The 16,501-nt window shown below is 49.1% G+C and overlaps 1 protein-coding gene across 2 annotated transcripts in view; it reads left to right on the top strand.

Moving 5' to 3' along the window:
• The first annotated feature begins 6,849 nt into the window (after positions 1-6,849).
• The window catches only part of Tbc1d2 (TBC1 domain family member 2), a 46,146-nt gene continuing 36,494 nt past the window's right edge, over positions 6,850-16,501 (top strand). For both annotated transcript variants that reach the window (XM_059254315.1, XM_059254314.1), the window contains exons 1-2: positions 6,850-7,665; positions 10,992-11,133. In XM_059254315.1, coding sequence (XP_059110298.1) covers positions 7,303-7,665; positions 10,992-11,133 — 505 coding nt within the window. In that variant the 5' untranslated portion in view covers positions 6,850-7,302. The remainder of the gene's footprint in view (positions 7,666-10,991; positions 11,134-16,501) is intronic.

The following is a 16,501-nucleotide window of genomic DNA, read 5'->3' as shown; positions in this document are numbered from 1 at the left end:
TCTTCAATTATAGTGATATTCTGAGGCACTAGGGGGCAGGCCTTCTTACAGATTTAAAGAGAGAACATAATTTGACCCACAGCAGGCCAGAAAGTGAGAAGCCTAAGTTACTCTTTCCAACCTTCCCGTGAAGATGAAGCTGTTCCAGGCTGTGTCCTTACACCTGTGCCACGGGGCATTGTTGGCTGAGATATATAGACACAGACATAGACAGATCTTTTGAGATGGAATCTGCTGTGCTCCAGGCTGGCCTCAAACTCACCTTGTAACGGAGGATGACCCTGAGCTTCCATCTCCCAACCCCCACCTCTCAACTGCTGGGATTACAGGAATGTGCTCCCATGACTGGTTTATGTAATCCTGGGGGTGGAAGCCAGAGCCAGGACTTTGAACCCCGAGTCTTGGCCATGCTAGGCAAAATCACTCTACCAACTGAATATGTCCCCAGCCCTAAATTTCTATTCTTAAGGGTGGCTGAAGAGATTAGCCAAGGGGCTAAGTGCAGAGGACCCAAGTTCAGTTCCCAGCACCCACAACGGGCAGCTCACACCGGCCCACAGCTGGAGCTCCAGGGAATCCAATGCCTCTGGCCTCTGGGTGCATCTGCAACTCAAGTGCCGATGTCTCTATACACAACACACAACACATAAGTATAATTGAAACTTAAAAAATAAAACTTTTTAAAATTTTTCATTTTCTAAGAAAACTTCTCACTTATTTGATGTGTGACCTCTTGATTGTTTGAGAGTATTGATATTTCATGGTGTTGGAGACTGAACCCAGGCCCTTGTGTGTGTAGGTCCACATGCATGTGTTGCCAGACAGATGCTCTACTACTGAGCCACATCCCCAAGCACTTGACTGCTTGTATAGTCCAAGAAGTGTTTGGACCAATTGCAGTGCAGAAGTGTTACCCCTTTGGCTGAGACAGAAATGGTTTTCCCAGGCCGTCACCACAAAAGTCCAGTATGAAGTATTTCACACAGCCCTGACTAGGACTGTGCCTTCTAGGGCTGTGCCTTCTAGGGCCAGGGTAATCTGTGACAATCCTTTCTCCAACCCTTCCTTTTTTCTTTCCTTCATTCCCCGTCCCCCTGCATATGTGGAGGGTGTGTGTGTGTGTGTGTGTGTGTGTGTGTGTGTGTGTGTGTGTGTTCCTGAGATTGATGCCCATCCATTGTCTTCCACAACTGCTCTCCACTTTATTTATTAAGGCAGGTCGCTTACTAAACCCTGAGCATTTGGAGGATTCTGGCTGTCTAGCTAGCCAGCTTGGCCCGGGGATCCCCTATCTCAGCCTCCAAGTGCTGAGGTGATAGGCAGACATATCTACCCAACTTTAACTTTTACATGGGTCCTAGGAATCCAAATTCCCATCTTCACATTTTCAAGGCAAGTGCTATATCCACTGAGTCATCTCTCCAGTCTCTTTTTCCTTCTTAACAGGAGGGGAAAAAAGCAAAAATAGAACAATTCAGTATAGCCCAGGCTATCCTTGAACTTGCTATGGAGTGGCTGGCTAGCCTTGAACTCCAGTTCCTGCACCCCTACCTCCTAAGTGCTGTCAACTGCAGCCTTTTGCCCAGTTGTCTCGAGGTGTCCATGGAGTGTTCCAGATGGCTGGTTCAGGAATGAAGATAGTTGGGTTAGCAATTTGATTGATAGTCCTTGTCTGAAGTAATGTGGGCAGCAGAGGTCAGTACTAGGAAGTCAAGTCCCTCCCGCCCCGGTGTGATTGTTAACAGGAATATGAACAGCAGAAGTGCTTACAAATATAACCAATGTATCAGAGACTCTGACAGCAATTTAACAGCACTCAACACTTGCCAAGGGCACAGGGAGAGGTGGGCCCCCTGGTTGTCTCAGGAGTGGAGCTTGGAGAAGATTTTCGGATCTCCAATCTTGAGTTAAAGAATTGTGTCCAACTCTTTTTCAACTATAGATTTCTGAAATATAGGAACAGGTGTATGTTTGAAAACTTTTAAGGCTTAGATTTTTTTTTTAATTTTGTGACAGAGTCTCACTCTATAGCCTAGATTGACCACAGATTCTTTATCGTCTAGCCTCAGGCTCACAAGGGCTGAGATTACATACATGTCCCAGTTCCTGCTGGCTGTTACAACAGGGTCTCACAGAGCAGGCCTGCTGATCTAGAGCTCTGGGTAAGGCAGGCCATGCTTGAGCCCTCAGAACCAGCTGCTTCTGCATCCCAATGTGCCACCACACCCACTGCTGATCATATTGTTTAAATGTGGAAAACTATATAAAAACAAGAAAAAAATGAAAATTATCTTTTGTGGTGGTTTAAATGAGAATGGCCTCCACAGGCTCATATATTTGAATAATTGGTCCCTAGTTGGTGGAACTGTTTGGGAAGGATTAGGTGTGGCCTTGTTGGAGGAGGTGTGTCACTGAGGGTGGGCTTTGGGGTCTCAAAGTCCAGCATATTTCCATTTAGCCATACCCCCACTCTCTGTCTCATGGTTACGGATCAGATATAAGCTTCAGCTACTGCTCCAGTGCCATACCTGCCTGTCTGATGCCATGATCCCTCTATGATGGTCATGGACTCACTCTCTGAAACTATAAATAAGAAGTAAGCCCCCAATTAAATGCTGGCTTTTGTTTGGTTTTTGGAGACAGGGTTTCTCTGTGTAGCTTTGGCGCCTTTCCTGGAGCTCACTCTGGAGCCCAGGCTGGCCTTGAACTCACAGAAATCTGCCTGCCTCTGCCTCTCAAGTGCTGGGATTAAAGGCATGTGCCACCACCATCCGGCTTAAATGCTGTTTTTTATAAGCAGCCTTGGTTATGGTGTCTCTTCACAGCAATAGAAAAATAACTAAGATTTTTCAATCTCACCACCCAGAGATACTTATCAATATTCTCAATTATTGGTTCAATTTTAAGTTTTAGGTATATATACACACACACACATTTGTTTGTTACCAAATAGCAATTGTGTTGCTACATGACCGCACATGCGCTGTTCAGTAGCCAAGCCTTACATCCTACGTAATCTGAGTGCTGTGTAGTTGCATAATTTGCACAGTGTGATCACTCAATCTTATGTGCATGCGTGGTATAGCTCTGTAAGCCCTCATGCACATGTGCAGGGGAGTCTATAAAAAGTGGGTCACAGTTTCCCCCCGCTTCTTTTTCCCCTTCTCCTTCCTCTCTCTCCGCACATGTCTCTCAAACAGGCCTGAGCACACCCTCTCCTGTCTCTCCCTTCTCCTGATAAACTCTCATACTGGGTTTAGTTGTGCCTCGTGACTTTTCCTAGCAGGGTAAACAGTGCCGCATAAAAACTAACAAACTGTCCTGGGGAATAGTTTGTGGCCTACTCTGTTAGCTAATATTTCTCAGTGTCTAGCCTCGTTACTTCAGCTGTTGCTCTGACAGAAATCAACTTAAAGAAGAGTTTATCATTTTGGCTCAGTTTGAGGTCCAGTCTATCATGGTGGGGAAATCAGCGCAGTGGGAGCTTGGAGCAGCTGGTCACATGGCATCCATAGTCAAGAAGAAGAATCAGTGAATGCTTGTGCTCACTGTACTTTCTCATTATTTAACCCAGAATCCCATCCCAGGAAATGGTGCTGCCCATAGTGGGCAGGTCTTCCCAGCTCAATTAATGTGACCAAAATAATCATCCACATGCATGCCCAGGGGCCTGTCTTCCAGGTGATTCCAATCTCAAATTGACAGTTGAGATTAACCATCATGTCTTAATCCCTTACATACCTAACTCTTGATTTGAAGACATTCATACTACTTTTGATTTTTCATAATAATGCTATGATGAGCATGTCTGTAAGCATGTGTAGAGGTTTTTCTTACAACAAATTCTTACAACTGAGCTCCTAAACTTAAATGCAAGTTTCTAAAGTTTTCTTATTTTATCTTTCTTTTTCTTTAGTGCTAGTGAAAATTACCACAAGGTAAAAAAGATGTTATGCTTTTTACAGAACAGTCAATGGCTCACTGGTCATTTGAAATCTGCCCTTTGGGACCTCTGACAACCTCTCTTCCGAACTTGGTTTCCATGAGTTAACTGCTTTCGATTGATATTTGCCCTCTGAGCCTGGCTCCCTTCACTTAGAAAATGTCCAAGTTCACCCACGTTGTCCACCCCCTACCCCAAAAAGGGCAGGATTTTCTGCATTTTAAAGGCCTATTTTACAAATAAAAAAACTACAATCCAGAGAAATTAAATAACTTGCCTAAGGTCACAGTTAATTGTCATTGGTGCTAAAATTCTGATGTGATGGATTTTGGTAAGAACAGTTTTTATTGGCTTCTACTCTCCCCATCAAATGATTTATAATGGCCACTTCTGTCTACCTTTTTAAATAATTTGTGGGTGGGGATGTGGATGTGGGTGTACCAGTGGCATGACTTGCCTGTGGAGGTCAGAGGACTTGTAGGCATTGGTTCTTTCCTTCTACCTCGTGGGATCCAGGGATTGAACTCAAACCAATCAGACTTGTGCAGCAGGCACTATCCACTGGGCCATCCTGCCAGTGCCATGTCCTCCTTTACTTATAGTTACACAGGGAATCTGAATTTATTTCAAAAGCTTGAGGTAAAGTTAATTGTGATTAACTTTTTTAATTTCAAAAATTATTCAGTGTGTGTGTGTGTGTGTGTGTGTGTGTGTGTGTGTGTGTGTGTACAAAGGTCAGATGACATCTTTTGGGAGTCTGTTCTCTCCTTCTGCCATGTGAGGGCCCAAGCACAGAACTCAGGTCATCAGCTTGGGCAGCAAGCACCTTTAACCACAGAGCCATCTCATCAGCCCAAGATTAACTTTTTTTATACTGTTTCCAAAAGTTCTGTCATTGTGGTAAAAGTATTTGCACAGATTTTCTGTGGAAACCAAAAATCTTTCTGACTTGGAGCATCAGAGATTGGGTGATCTCTATGAAAGTCAGCCTTATTACAGCATTCTTTTTTTGGGGGAGGGAGTTCCTTTCTACTGACCCTTACAAAAGACTAAAAGCACTGTTAAAAGCCACGGCAGCCGGGCATGGCAGTGCACACCTATAACCTCAGCACTTGGGAAGTGGAACCCGAGGGTGGCAGATAAGAAGACTGGGAATGCGATTCAGACACAGAAAGAGAAAGCAGCCCCTCATTCCAGAGTCTGGCCAAAGTCTCTTGCTTGCTGAGAATCCCAGGACAATGGACAATTGCTTCAGGCCTTTCTCTCTTCCTAGCAGTAAGCCTGCAATTTCTTAGGGATCTCACTAGAAACCCCCATGAGGTAAGAGATGTCCTAAGTCCCTTGTGCAACTAGAATGGATCCTGATTTTATCTTATCAGATTGTAATTCCAGCAAAGGTACCTCCAGAGCCACCCTAAACTCATATTTATCAAAAAGGAGGACAAAAGTAAATTTTCTTAGCAATCCTTGGAGATGTCACTTGAAGCCACCAAAATAGTATATATGGCTAGTGCTGACACGGAAGTACTACTTTTCTTTGGGAAGTCCATACCCATGCTCTGGAGTGTGCCTTGTTTTCCTCAGTGCCTTTTAAATAAACTCCAATTCTGTTTCTTACTGGTTCATCTTCAAGTTATTTTTCTGCAATAAAGCCAAGGATTCAGTTTCATGTGAATTGAGGTCCCTAAAAGTTTAAGAGGACTCCCCAGGCTGCTGCCAATAACAGGACTATTCTGAATTGGAAGTTATATTGGCTATATAGCAAGTTTGAGGCCAGCCTGGGATATAGGAGACCGTATCTTTAAATATATATATATATATATTGAAATTACAGTATTTTCCAGTTTTCAGTGGTATGAATTCTGCCAGCTATGCTACTGTCCTCTTGGTGGCTTACTGCTCACTGCTTTGATGTCTAGTTTGTGGACCTTTAATTACAGCTAGCATTTATTAAGACTCGCCCATTTCTACCAGCTATGTTCAGAGCTTCCTGCATATTATCAAAAACAGTTCTAAGAACAGACAGGTGTGGATCAAGTTTTATTGGAACAGGAATTTAGGAAGTGTTGAGGAACTTCTTAGAAATTATGAACAGATAATTAAGTACGATAGCCAATGTTGATTTGGGATGAGAAATTACAACCAATTAAGAGATCTCCCTAGCATTTCTAAGATATGCTGATTGTAACCTTCCCATCTATAAAACCACAACTCCCCCCAACCCCCGTGGCCTCTGCGAATCTAGCAGGGCTCCTTAGCGCCCCCATAAATCCGCTTTTGCCGTGAAGGGCAGGCGTGAGCACTATCCTTCCTTACATGAGAAAACTCTTGGTAGAGCAGGTCTCTCAACCCTGGGGAAATCAGAATCTTAAAAGCCCACAGGTACTCACTGCCTTACTCCGCTCCACTAATACTCCTGACCGTACACGGATTTCTTTAAGAACGGCGGGGTGAGGGAGTTGGCGGGGATAGCCTAAAGTAACAGGAGTTGAAGCGGCGAGGAAGCCCCAGAAGAGAGGTGAACCGGAACAAGGTGTATAGCTATAGTGCCGAAATACGCCTTGGGACGGCATTTGTAAACTGAGGCAGGAAGTTAAGGGAGTTGGTTGGATCCTAGGCCCTTTTGCTTAAGCTCAGCGACGTCCCAGATGTGCTCTGGGTTCCCACCACGGCAGCAGGGTACGGGACGCCCGAGGCAAGGCGACTAGAGCTGTAAGGAGAACGCGAGCCGAGGAAGGGGCGGTGGAGGAGGTGGTGGCCGACCTAAGGGAGAGCTGGAGGTGACCGAGAGGCTGCCAAAGCTTGTTGAGAGAGCCTGGCGCCGCAGCGCCGGGGACGCCCCGCGTCCACGCAGCCAATGGCTGCGCGATGCGCCGTCCAAGGGTGGCTCGCGCGGCACCCGTAGGGTGGCGGCGGTAGAGGACGCCATCACCCTGGGCTACCACGGGAAGCCCACGGCTGCATAGCCAGGGAGTGGCGGGTCTTTCGGCATCCCTTCCCACGGTTAAAGCACCTTCGAGCCACCTTGACTTTAAACCGAAGCGCCTGCACATACGACAGACGCGCCCAGCAAACATGGCCGAAGACGCGGAGGAAAAGCCGGAAATGGGTTGTGTGGGCGGGCCGAGGGGCGGGGCCTAGGGCGGGCCCTCGCGTGATGGGGGCGGGTCCTGCCGCCGGGAGCGGGGTTTGCAGTCAGGCGTCTAAAGGCGGTCTCCCGGCAGCGGACCCGGGCTCTCCGCCTTCTTCTGGGGGCCGGGCCGGACCGCTCCGCCCCAGCCAGGTGTCCGTCGGGTCCCAGGTGCCCGCCGGATCTCTGAGATTCCGGTGCCGCAGGCCTGTGCAGCGGGCCAGCAGCGATGGAGAACCACCCCGAGTGCACTCCTCTCTCCGAGTCTACACAGCTCTCCGGTTCGGCCAGGGAGCCCGAGGTGGTGCCTCCCGGAGACTCAGAGGGCGGCGCCCGGCCCCTAGACACGGTCCCCAAGAAACTCTGTGGGTATTTAAGTAAGTTTGGCGGCAAAGGGCCCATCAAGGGCTGGAAATGCCGCTGGTTCTTCTACGACGAGAGGAAGTGCTATCTGTACTATTCGCGCACTGCTCAAGATGCTAACCCCTTGGACAGTATCGACCTCTCCAATGCGGTCTTTGACTGCAAGGTGAACGCTGAGGACCAGGGCACTTTCGAAGTCAAGACTCCCAACCGGGTTATTACCCTCAAGGTAAATGGAACTTCCCCCCCTTTTCCAGATTGAGCGAGTTTTCAGGGCCGATGCATGGTCACCGTAAATTGACCTGACTGACAGTGATTACCACCTTGTGCCCGGAGCCTGGAGCTTTCCCACAGAGCCTTCACACCGTTTCCTTATTGCCTTCCCACAGGCAAGGGTGAGGGACTCGTTTTATGGATCAAGAAAGTGAGTCAGAGACATAGACAGAAGGGAAAGGCTCAGATTGGGCATTTACAACGATGTGGTCCACTTTTGGAATCTTCCAGTGCCGTATCAAAACTTGACTTTGGTGGTGCCTAGCTACTCAATTTCCTTGACTTACTTCCTTGGTACTGAAGCAGTCAAGATACTGTGGTTGCATTCTTTGAGGCCGGATCTGATTCATGTCTTGGTGGTTTGGCCAAGGGGAGTGAATGCAGACATGGGTAGGGGTTAGGAGGGAAAATATGTAAGTTTAGTGATCAGTCTAGATGGTTCACCCAGGCATGTCTGAACTGGTGAGTTCTTAGTAAATGTTGTTTGAATAAACACATATGCACACACGGGGTGATACCCAGGTCAGAGCCTACCATGTTAAGAGGAAGTGTCCTGTCACCTGACCGGGAAGACAGATGCAAGGCTAGTTCTTGAAGCCCAGAAAGAGTGCAAGGACGAAGGTCTTCCTCCCCACTTCTCCGGCTCCATCTCTCTATGCCCCCAACCTGCCACTGGCCAGACGCTAGGATGCCCACAGGTTTTTGTTCTCCTTTCCTTGCAGGGTGTGGCTAGGTGACTAGGCTGGAGGTGGGGAAGGTGCCATTAAAATAATGGAAACCCAGCTTTTTAGTCCAGAAAAGACATTTTAGAGGGCATGTGGGCATAGGTCTTGTGTTCCTAAGACAAGTGCTGTGGACAGGGCCTCTCGGCACGTGGTTTTTAACTGTTCCACTACTTCGTACATATGCCTGGCTCTGTGCTAGCCTCTGGGGTGTGGAACAAGTCTGACTTGTTTGCCTCTACCCCCTCTTCTCCAACAGCATAAGGTGTGATGGGAAAACTGGCAGGCATGTTTCAGTGCCTTGTGGAGACGCTGTGATGAGTTTGGACACTAAGAGTGTGGTGACAGCAGGGATCTGCTCCTCCAAATGAGGAGGGGGCTGTTCAGAAAGGCATCACTTAAATGAGAGGAATGATGGGCTTTTTGATATGCAAATGATAAAGGTAATGATGCTGAGGGAGCCTATGAGCCAAGATGAGAAAACACAGCGTAACCATGAGTATCCAGGCAAGCCACGGGAGCCTGGCATACACAGGTGCTCAAAAGATGGGGGTGAAGGGGGAGACACTGGTGAATTAGGCTCAGAGGCTTAGACTTTGTCCAGGCGGCTGTAGAAGTTGGCTAAGAGCCTTGAGCTGGGGGGGGGGGGTGCGCAATGAGATTAGAGGGCTTAGAGAGCGCAGCCTGGCTGTCGGGCAGAGAACAAATTGGGGGAAGAAGAAACTGGTAGTCTGAGGGTCCGAAAGTAGCCAGGAGGGAATGATGGCTGAGCGGGAGCTGTGGCCCTGGAGTAAGCAGATGAAGTGTAGATGGAGGAGATGATATCTGGTTGTTGCGTGATTGGAGTAGTGCTAACAGGAGAGAGAGACCTCGGGTTGAAGAAACTGTAGGGACACTCAGATCTGTATTATCTGAAGTAAACTCTGGCCAGAAGATCTAAGGGCTACTTCACGAACCTCAGTGTGAACCAAGATCACGAATGCTGGCCTGCCGCAGGGTCTCCAGTGTTAGCCGAGCCTCTGACATAGAGGGGTTGCTCAGTGTGAACATGTCAAATGAGGTAAGGAATAAAATGAGGTGCTTGTGTTTGGCAGGAGATTGTCAGTCATGGCGAATCCTAAAAGCGATTGAAGCTTTGGAGGGACCGTGTGAGAAGAAAAAAACCAGCAGATGTCATTCTGTCTTATTGATGTCTGCGTAACAGGTCAAGGGACCTTCACAGAAATACCCCTGTTCTAGTTGAGTTTCTGTTGCCTTGAGGAACACCACAACCAAAAGCAATTTGGGGGAAGAAAGGGTTTATGTTGCTTACTTACACATCCCAGTCCATCACTGAAGGGCAGGAACTCAAACAGGAACCTGGAGACAGGAACTGAAGTGAAGGCCATAGCCGAACACTACTCACCGGCTTGCTCTCTCAGGCCTCTTCAGCTCCCTTTTCATAGAGCCTAGACATACCTGCCTAGGGATGGCCCCACCCACAGTGGGCTAGGCTGTCCTGCATCATAGACATGGTCACAGGCCAATCTGATCTGGACAGTTCTTCTGTTGAGTTTCTCTTTTCCCAGGCGACTCTTGGTTTGTCATGTTGACAGCTGAAGCTCACTGGGACAGCCGCTCTCCCCACCCAGGCCACACCTCATCTGTGGCCCTCTGGAGAGAGTGAGCTATCCCTGATTGCTCTGCAGCCTTTTGCCATTCTTTTGTAGCTTTGGCTGTAGACCGCTCCACGAGGCTCACTGTCTACTCCAGTGAGCTGCCAATCAGCTGTGCCCACATAAGCTCACACCTTTACAATTATGTTTAAAATAAAGTTCCATTCTGTAACTGAAAGACCTGGTTCTTGGGCCAGCCTGCTAGATACTACATGCCTGGACCACTTGTATCTCCATCTGTGAAAAGGGCTGGTCACTCCTACCTTCTTCCTAGAAGATCCAGCAAGCTAATGGATGTAAAAACAACTGACTGGACTATCACTTGGGAAAGTAATGACAAATATCAGCTGCTCACTTGTTTGGAGTGGTGCAGGTTTCTACCATGTTAGCATAGTGTGTATGTGACTTTTCTGCCCCTATTCAGAGTCATGAGTTGGTGTATCCCTGCAGTAGGTGGGATTACCTCCATCCTACAGAAAGGCAGCCAGGACTTGGAGATGTCACACAAGGAGAGTGGTGGTCACTGGGCCCCTCCGGGTCACCATTCCAAGCTCTTTCCTCTCTCACACGCCCCCCCCCTCTCTCTCTGTCTGGGGAATGCATCTGTGCACCCGCCGTGTGCCAGGCACCTTATTCCCCTTGTCTTCATAACCACTCCATAAAACTTGTAGTATTGTCACTGCAAAACAGTTGGGGAAACAGAGGCACAGAGGCATGAGGAGGCATAAGCAGGAAACCAGAGCCTGATTCTTTTCTGTGACATTACAAAAGTAGATACAGACCCACGGTTGCTGGATTTTTTTCTGGGCGGGATGGAGTTTCTAAACGTCTGCGATCTCTGAAGGCCATGCCCAGTGCCACCCTGCAGGCCTGGGACCTTACTAACTAATGCTTGTGCTTCCCAGGCTGCCAACAAACAAGTGATGCTCTACTGGCTGCAGCAGCTGCAGATGAAGCGCTGGGAGTTCCACAACAGCCCACCTGCACTTCCTGTCGCCCCTGCCGCCAGCCTGTCTGGGAACGGGCCCACCCTGCACCTCAAGCTAGGTACCAACGGGCCAGCCTTCTGCCACATACCCAAGCATTTGATAGCCAGGCCTTTCCCCTGTTGCTGGGAGCTTGGGAGGAGCCCTCTGCCAAGAAGTAGAACCAGGAATGGAATATGGGGTTGGTTAGGACAGGAACCTGGGCTAGGCTACTTGAGTTCAGGTCTCAGCCATGGGTGATTTTGGGCAAGTTACCAAGCCTGCCTGAGCCTCAGTTTCCTTCTCTACCAAATAAGGTGAAAAAATTATGCCCATCTTAGCACTCTCCCAAGGCTTAGCTGAATCCATATGCCTCAAATGCTGAGAACAGTGTCTGCATATGGCCAGAACCCAATAGAACGTCGTGATATCCCTAGGATAGCTCAAGAAGTTACACCTGCTCAGAGCTGTGAGAAGGGTCAGGGAGAAAGCGCAGTGTGGTGGCTTCTTAGACATTTTGTAATGATTTGGTGTATCTGTTACTTTAAATGTTTTCAGAGATCAAAGTTCTTTGTCCTACATTGCCTGCAAGTGAGCTCGCTCTCTCTCTCTCTCTCTCTCTCTCTCTCTCTCTCTCTCTCTCTCTCTCTCTCTCTCTTTCTCTGTGTGTGTGTGTGTGTGTTTACTGGAGGTTGAATCCAGGACCTCATGAATGCGAGCCAATAACTCAGCTATCATTCTTTGCCCTTGGATCTGGGGACAGACAAGGTTCTTGCTGTGTAGCCCAGATTGGCCTCGAAGCTCTCAGTCCTACCTCAGCCTCCCTAGAGCAAGGATAATAAACATGAGCCATCCTGACTTGCTGTAAGTTCTAGAATATCCCAACACGGAGAAACCTGGAAGTCCCACTTTCTCCCACCACGCGCTGTGACTGGAAACATGACTGATAGACTTCAGCATGGGGATGGAGCACCCCGCAGCTGCCCCTGCAGGAGCATGCATCATCAATCAAGTTCCAGTACAGTTGGTGTCTACAATGCCACAGCGTCAGTGGACAGGCCAGCTCGCCAGAGTAGAGCTTCACGTGTCCAACACTGAGAACAGCTGTCTATGAGAGTCCCCCCTCCCTTGGTAGATGACCCTGTGTGCCCACAGCAGGCCACACCCTCACCCTTCCTCAGCCTCTACCAGCCAGTCCAATCAGTCCAGCTGCCCTGAGCCTCTTACCCCCTGAACTGCCTGTCAGTTCCAGGTTCCCTCACTGCCATTCCCTAGGTTAGATCTCTCAGCTAGGAAACCCCAGCACACTCTTCTCCTTGATAATGCCCTCTCTCAAGGCCTGTATCTGAGCCTGTCCCCTGTAGCCTGAGTGGGCTTTCTAAAATGGAAACCCACCTAGACGGGCAGGTTCTCACACAAACCCCATCACATTTCTGCCAGCAGCCCCCTCAGTGCTCACCTTGTGCCCATGCTTTAGCAGGAGGTTCTCATGTCCCTCTGTTTTGCTTGATAAATCCCTGCTTATTCTGTAAGGCGAGGCTCATGTCACATCTTGTCCACTTCCCCTTGGATGCCTTCCGGGACTTTGCCATTTGACTCAGTATAGGCCCTTGACACTTTCCCGAACACTGCAGGGAGACCTGTCACATGGTGTTCTGGTTACCAGTGTCCTGGTTAGTCTCCACCCACTAGCCCTTAAGAATAGGGACTGTTTCTTTGTCTCCTGTGTCCCTAGTCCTTAGTGTGCAGCCTGGCACAGTAGTCATTTGCAGAGTGAATGTGAGAATAAACACACTGAGCTTTATGACCAAGAAGAGGTCTGTAAAATGTAATGTCAGGCGCAGGCCTAGTGCATGGTAGCTACACTAATGACTTGTGTTTGTTTGTGACACACACGTTATTTATGCGATTATTGTCATCGTAGCTCCTACGAGCACATGTATGCTGTTGCTATCACAGCACGCATGTTAACACTATCACAGTAGTACACACTGTAGCACACAGTAGTAGTATTACTCTCACAATAACATATGCATGCTATTGTTACCATATGCGTGCATGTGCTGTAGCTATCGTAGTAGAATATACATGCTGTTGGTGCCCTAATAGTACCTATATACTATTACTAGTGTAATAGCACATGCACACAAATGGGCTATCACTACTGTCCAACCACTGATCCTTGTTGTGAATAGTCGTTCACTTCTTTGGGCAGCCTTTTTTGTTGTTGTTGTTGTTGTTGTTGCTGCTATGAGACAGTGTCTCATGTAGCCCAGGCTGACCTTGAACTCACTGTGTAGCTGAGGCTGTTCTGGAACTCGTGAGCCTCCTGCCTCCTCCTTTCAGGTGCTGGGATTCCGGGCACACACCACCATACAGCTTCAAGCAGGCTTTGCAAGGGTTTCTCTGCTCCCATCCTTCTGCTCTGGCTCATACCCACCACCACCACCCAGCCAGGCAGCCCTGTCTATGTGGAAAATTATAGCCTGAGTTGACACAGTCACCACAGCCAACTTCAGAGCAAAGCCAAGGAGAGAGCCTCCTTCCTGTGTGTGTTGATCTGAAATGTGAAGAACTAGGCTCAAAGGCACGATGTGGAACCCCACCAGCCTCTTCAGCTCTGCCACACCTGGTCCAGAGCTGTGCTTCAGTACACATGACTAGGCCTGTCTGGGGCTAGCATTTTTTTCTCATGGAGCAGGCAACATGGTGGCCTGTAACCAGGGTGGTGGTATCCCAGGGAGAGCACCGGCCTGAGATTTGGGAAGCAGGGTATGGACTTTGCCTTCTGACGGCCTTTCCATCCTGTAGCAAGCCTACCCCTGCAGGACCCAGGGCCTGAGCAGAAACTTCCTACATCACACGTGCATATATCCCCCCCCCCCACGTAGAAAAAAAGCTTTATGGAGTCCGTTGTTTGCTTGCTTGCTGTGTAGCCCAGTCTGGCTGCTTTCTCACTGTGCAGCCCAGGCCGGCTTTAAACTCATGGTGATCATCTTGGTTCAGCTTCCCGGATGCTGGGGTTAGAAGCATGTGTACTATGCCTGCCTCCTTTTCTCTCTGGAATCTTGAACAAGCTGCTGAGCCTTAGATTAGCTGTTTGGAGCATGCTGCCCTACTCCAGCCCCTCCCCATCCTTCCTGAGGAAGCAGAAGGCTGTGCAAGCCTCCTGATCCACTTCTGATTGTGAGTCACAGAGGCTGGGCTGGGTCCTGTTTAAAAAAAAAAAAAAAAGTTCCGTCACACCCTTGAAACCCTTGAACAATCCGGAGGCATGTTCTCTGCAGCTTTAGTTTATACTTCACCTACACAGTGGTCCCCAGAGAGCCAAGGACAGTCAGAGGAAAACTGACAGATTTCTGTAATTATACATTGCCAAAGGAAGCCCCAGCTTACAGGGGACATTCATAAATGTCCGCCATCAATAGCTCCCGTTTACCAACACTGCTCTAGCGTGGCCGTGTGTCATCTCCTGTAATCCTTCGTCTTCAGGTGTTATTCTCATTTTAGTGCAGAGGCAGCCGAGGCCCCTTGGCAAGGAAGTGCCCACCCTCAAATTCAAACTGCGTCCTGCAGGTTCGCACCTCAGAGCTGAGGGGCCACTCAGGGCTGCACCACAGAGGCTGTAACCTCCTGGCCGAGGCCCTTTTTGTGTAGGCCGGGACTTCCTCGTGGTGCAGCGGTGGCCCAAGCGCTCAGGCAAGAGAAGTCTGAGGGCTGCCGGCTGTGCCTAGCGTGATCATCTACTGGGAGCCTTTCTTCGGGCAGAAGGAGCCAGGGCCTTGGGCCATCAAGTCTGTCTCCAGTGGGAAGTGCTGGTCTAGCTGTGGTAGGACCACTGTGTGTGCCCGCCCGTCCGTCCCTGTTACTCTGCAGTAGGTGGTGCCTTGCTGGGCACACCACTTTTCAGGAACAGCGTTCTGCCCCAGTGAGCCACAGAGTTTAGTAAAAATGGCAAAATGGCTGAATTGCATCTGAGCTCATGTCACTGGCTGGCTCTGGCTTCCCCACAGAGGATCTTATCCTCTCCAAGCTGCTCTTTCCTTACTGGTGATCCACCAGCCCAGCCCACCCCACCCCCACACCAGGCAGTTGAGTGTAGCCACAGAGGTGCTCTTGGTCCACAGGCAGAGAGAGGGGAGGGTGTGGAAGACCTGGCATTGCAAAAGAAACCCACACCAAGATCCTAGAATCTGAGAGAAACTGGTTTTGTTTGCTCTGAATAGGGGGAGGGAGGGTGATTAGAGTTTTGATGAGTAAGAAAGTTTTATATTGAATCTGCCCAGAATCTGAAAGGTTGGAGTCCACCTTATGGGGCCTTATCCTTTTCTATTTCCGTGTTCTCTAACTGTGAAGAACACAGGGTAGAGGGTAGCCTTCCTGAGTTTTCATTTGCTCATTTTGGTGTAAGAAATTTTCAACAGATCACCAAATCCTCTGTGTGGAAACAGGGCCTAGCCACAGCTATTCCAGCCAAAGGCTGATCTAGTACTTCAGGTTCTTGCTGACTAACAAACAACGTACACACACACACACACACACACACACACACACACACACACGTATACACATAAGCACACACATTCCCCCTCACACATACATACAAACACGCATGCTCCCCCCTCACACACACGTACACACACACACCCTCATGACCCAAACCCCTAGCCATACCCGACACATGGCCTTCCCATCTGGTCCTTGTCCACAGGCTCAGCTCTGGTACTGAACCTGTTACTAATGCCTCACCTCCTTGCCGCCCCTCCTCATGCAGGCCCAGTGAGCTCCAGCCCTCCCAGCCCTCCCGGGCTCCCTGTTCTTCCCCCAGGGAGTCTGCTCTGGCTTGAGGTGGAAGGACTGTCTTGACCTCCCAGACCAGCTCTCGGCCCCAGCTCCTGCCTACCTGGGTCCTGAGCTGTGACTTCTTCCCCTGGCCTGCTCCTTAACCTCAGTATCCTGCAGCTTTGCTTCATCTCACTCCCTGGAAGCCCAGTCCCTGTGTGGGGAGAGGGGGATAGAAAGGAGGCCTCGAAAGAACAGCTTTGAGTGTTCCTGCCAAGTCAACAGACCAGCCTGTGCAGTGGCCGGAGCCTGCTGGGAACCAGCAGTGTGTGACCCACTGTTGTTTAAGAGATTACAGGTTTTCTTGGATGAGTGGAGCAGCCTCCACTCCCACCCGACCCCCCTCCCGTGATCACCACCATGCAACCCCAATCACACTTTTTTCCAGTATCCAAGCATTTATTAAATCAGGTAAGGGCCCTCCACACTGCTACATACCAACTGTATGCAATTATAAGGGCATGTCATTTGTTTACAAAGATAGCTGGGATAGGCTGGCAAGTCCAAAACTTTAAGACATTTAAAAGCTAACATAGTAAAGGTCATGCAGATTCCAGAACAGTGAGTCATGATACAGCTCGCTCTTTCTTATCTTCAAAATCCAGGAT

The sequence above is a fragment of the Peromyscus eremicus genome, chromosome 2 (genome assembly GCF_949786415.1).
Source record: "Peromyscus eremicus chromosome 2, PerEre_H2_v1, whole genome shotgun sequence".
Taxonomy (NCBI): domain Eukaryota; kingdom Metazoa; phylum Chordata; class Mammalia; order Rodentia; family Cricetidae; genus Peromyscus; species Peromyscus eremicus.
Note: the sequence above shows the minus strand (reverse complement) of the source record. Positions and strands in the feature narration are given on the sequence as shown.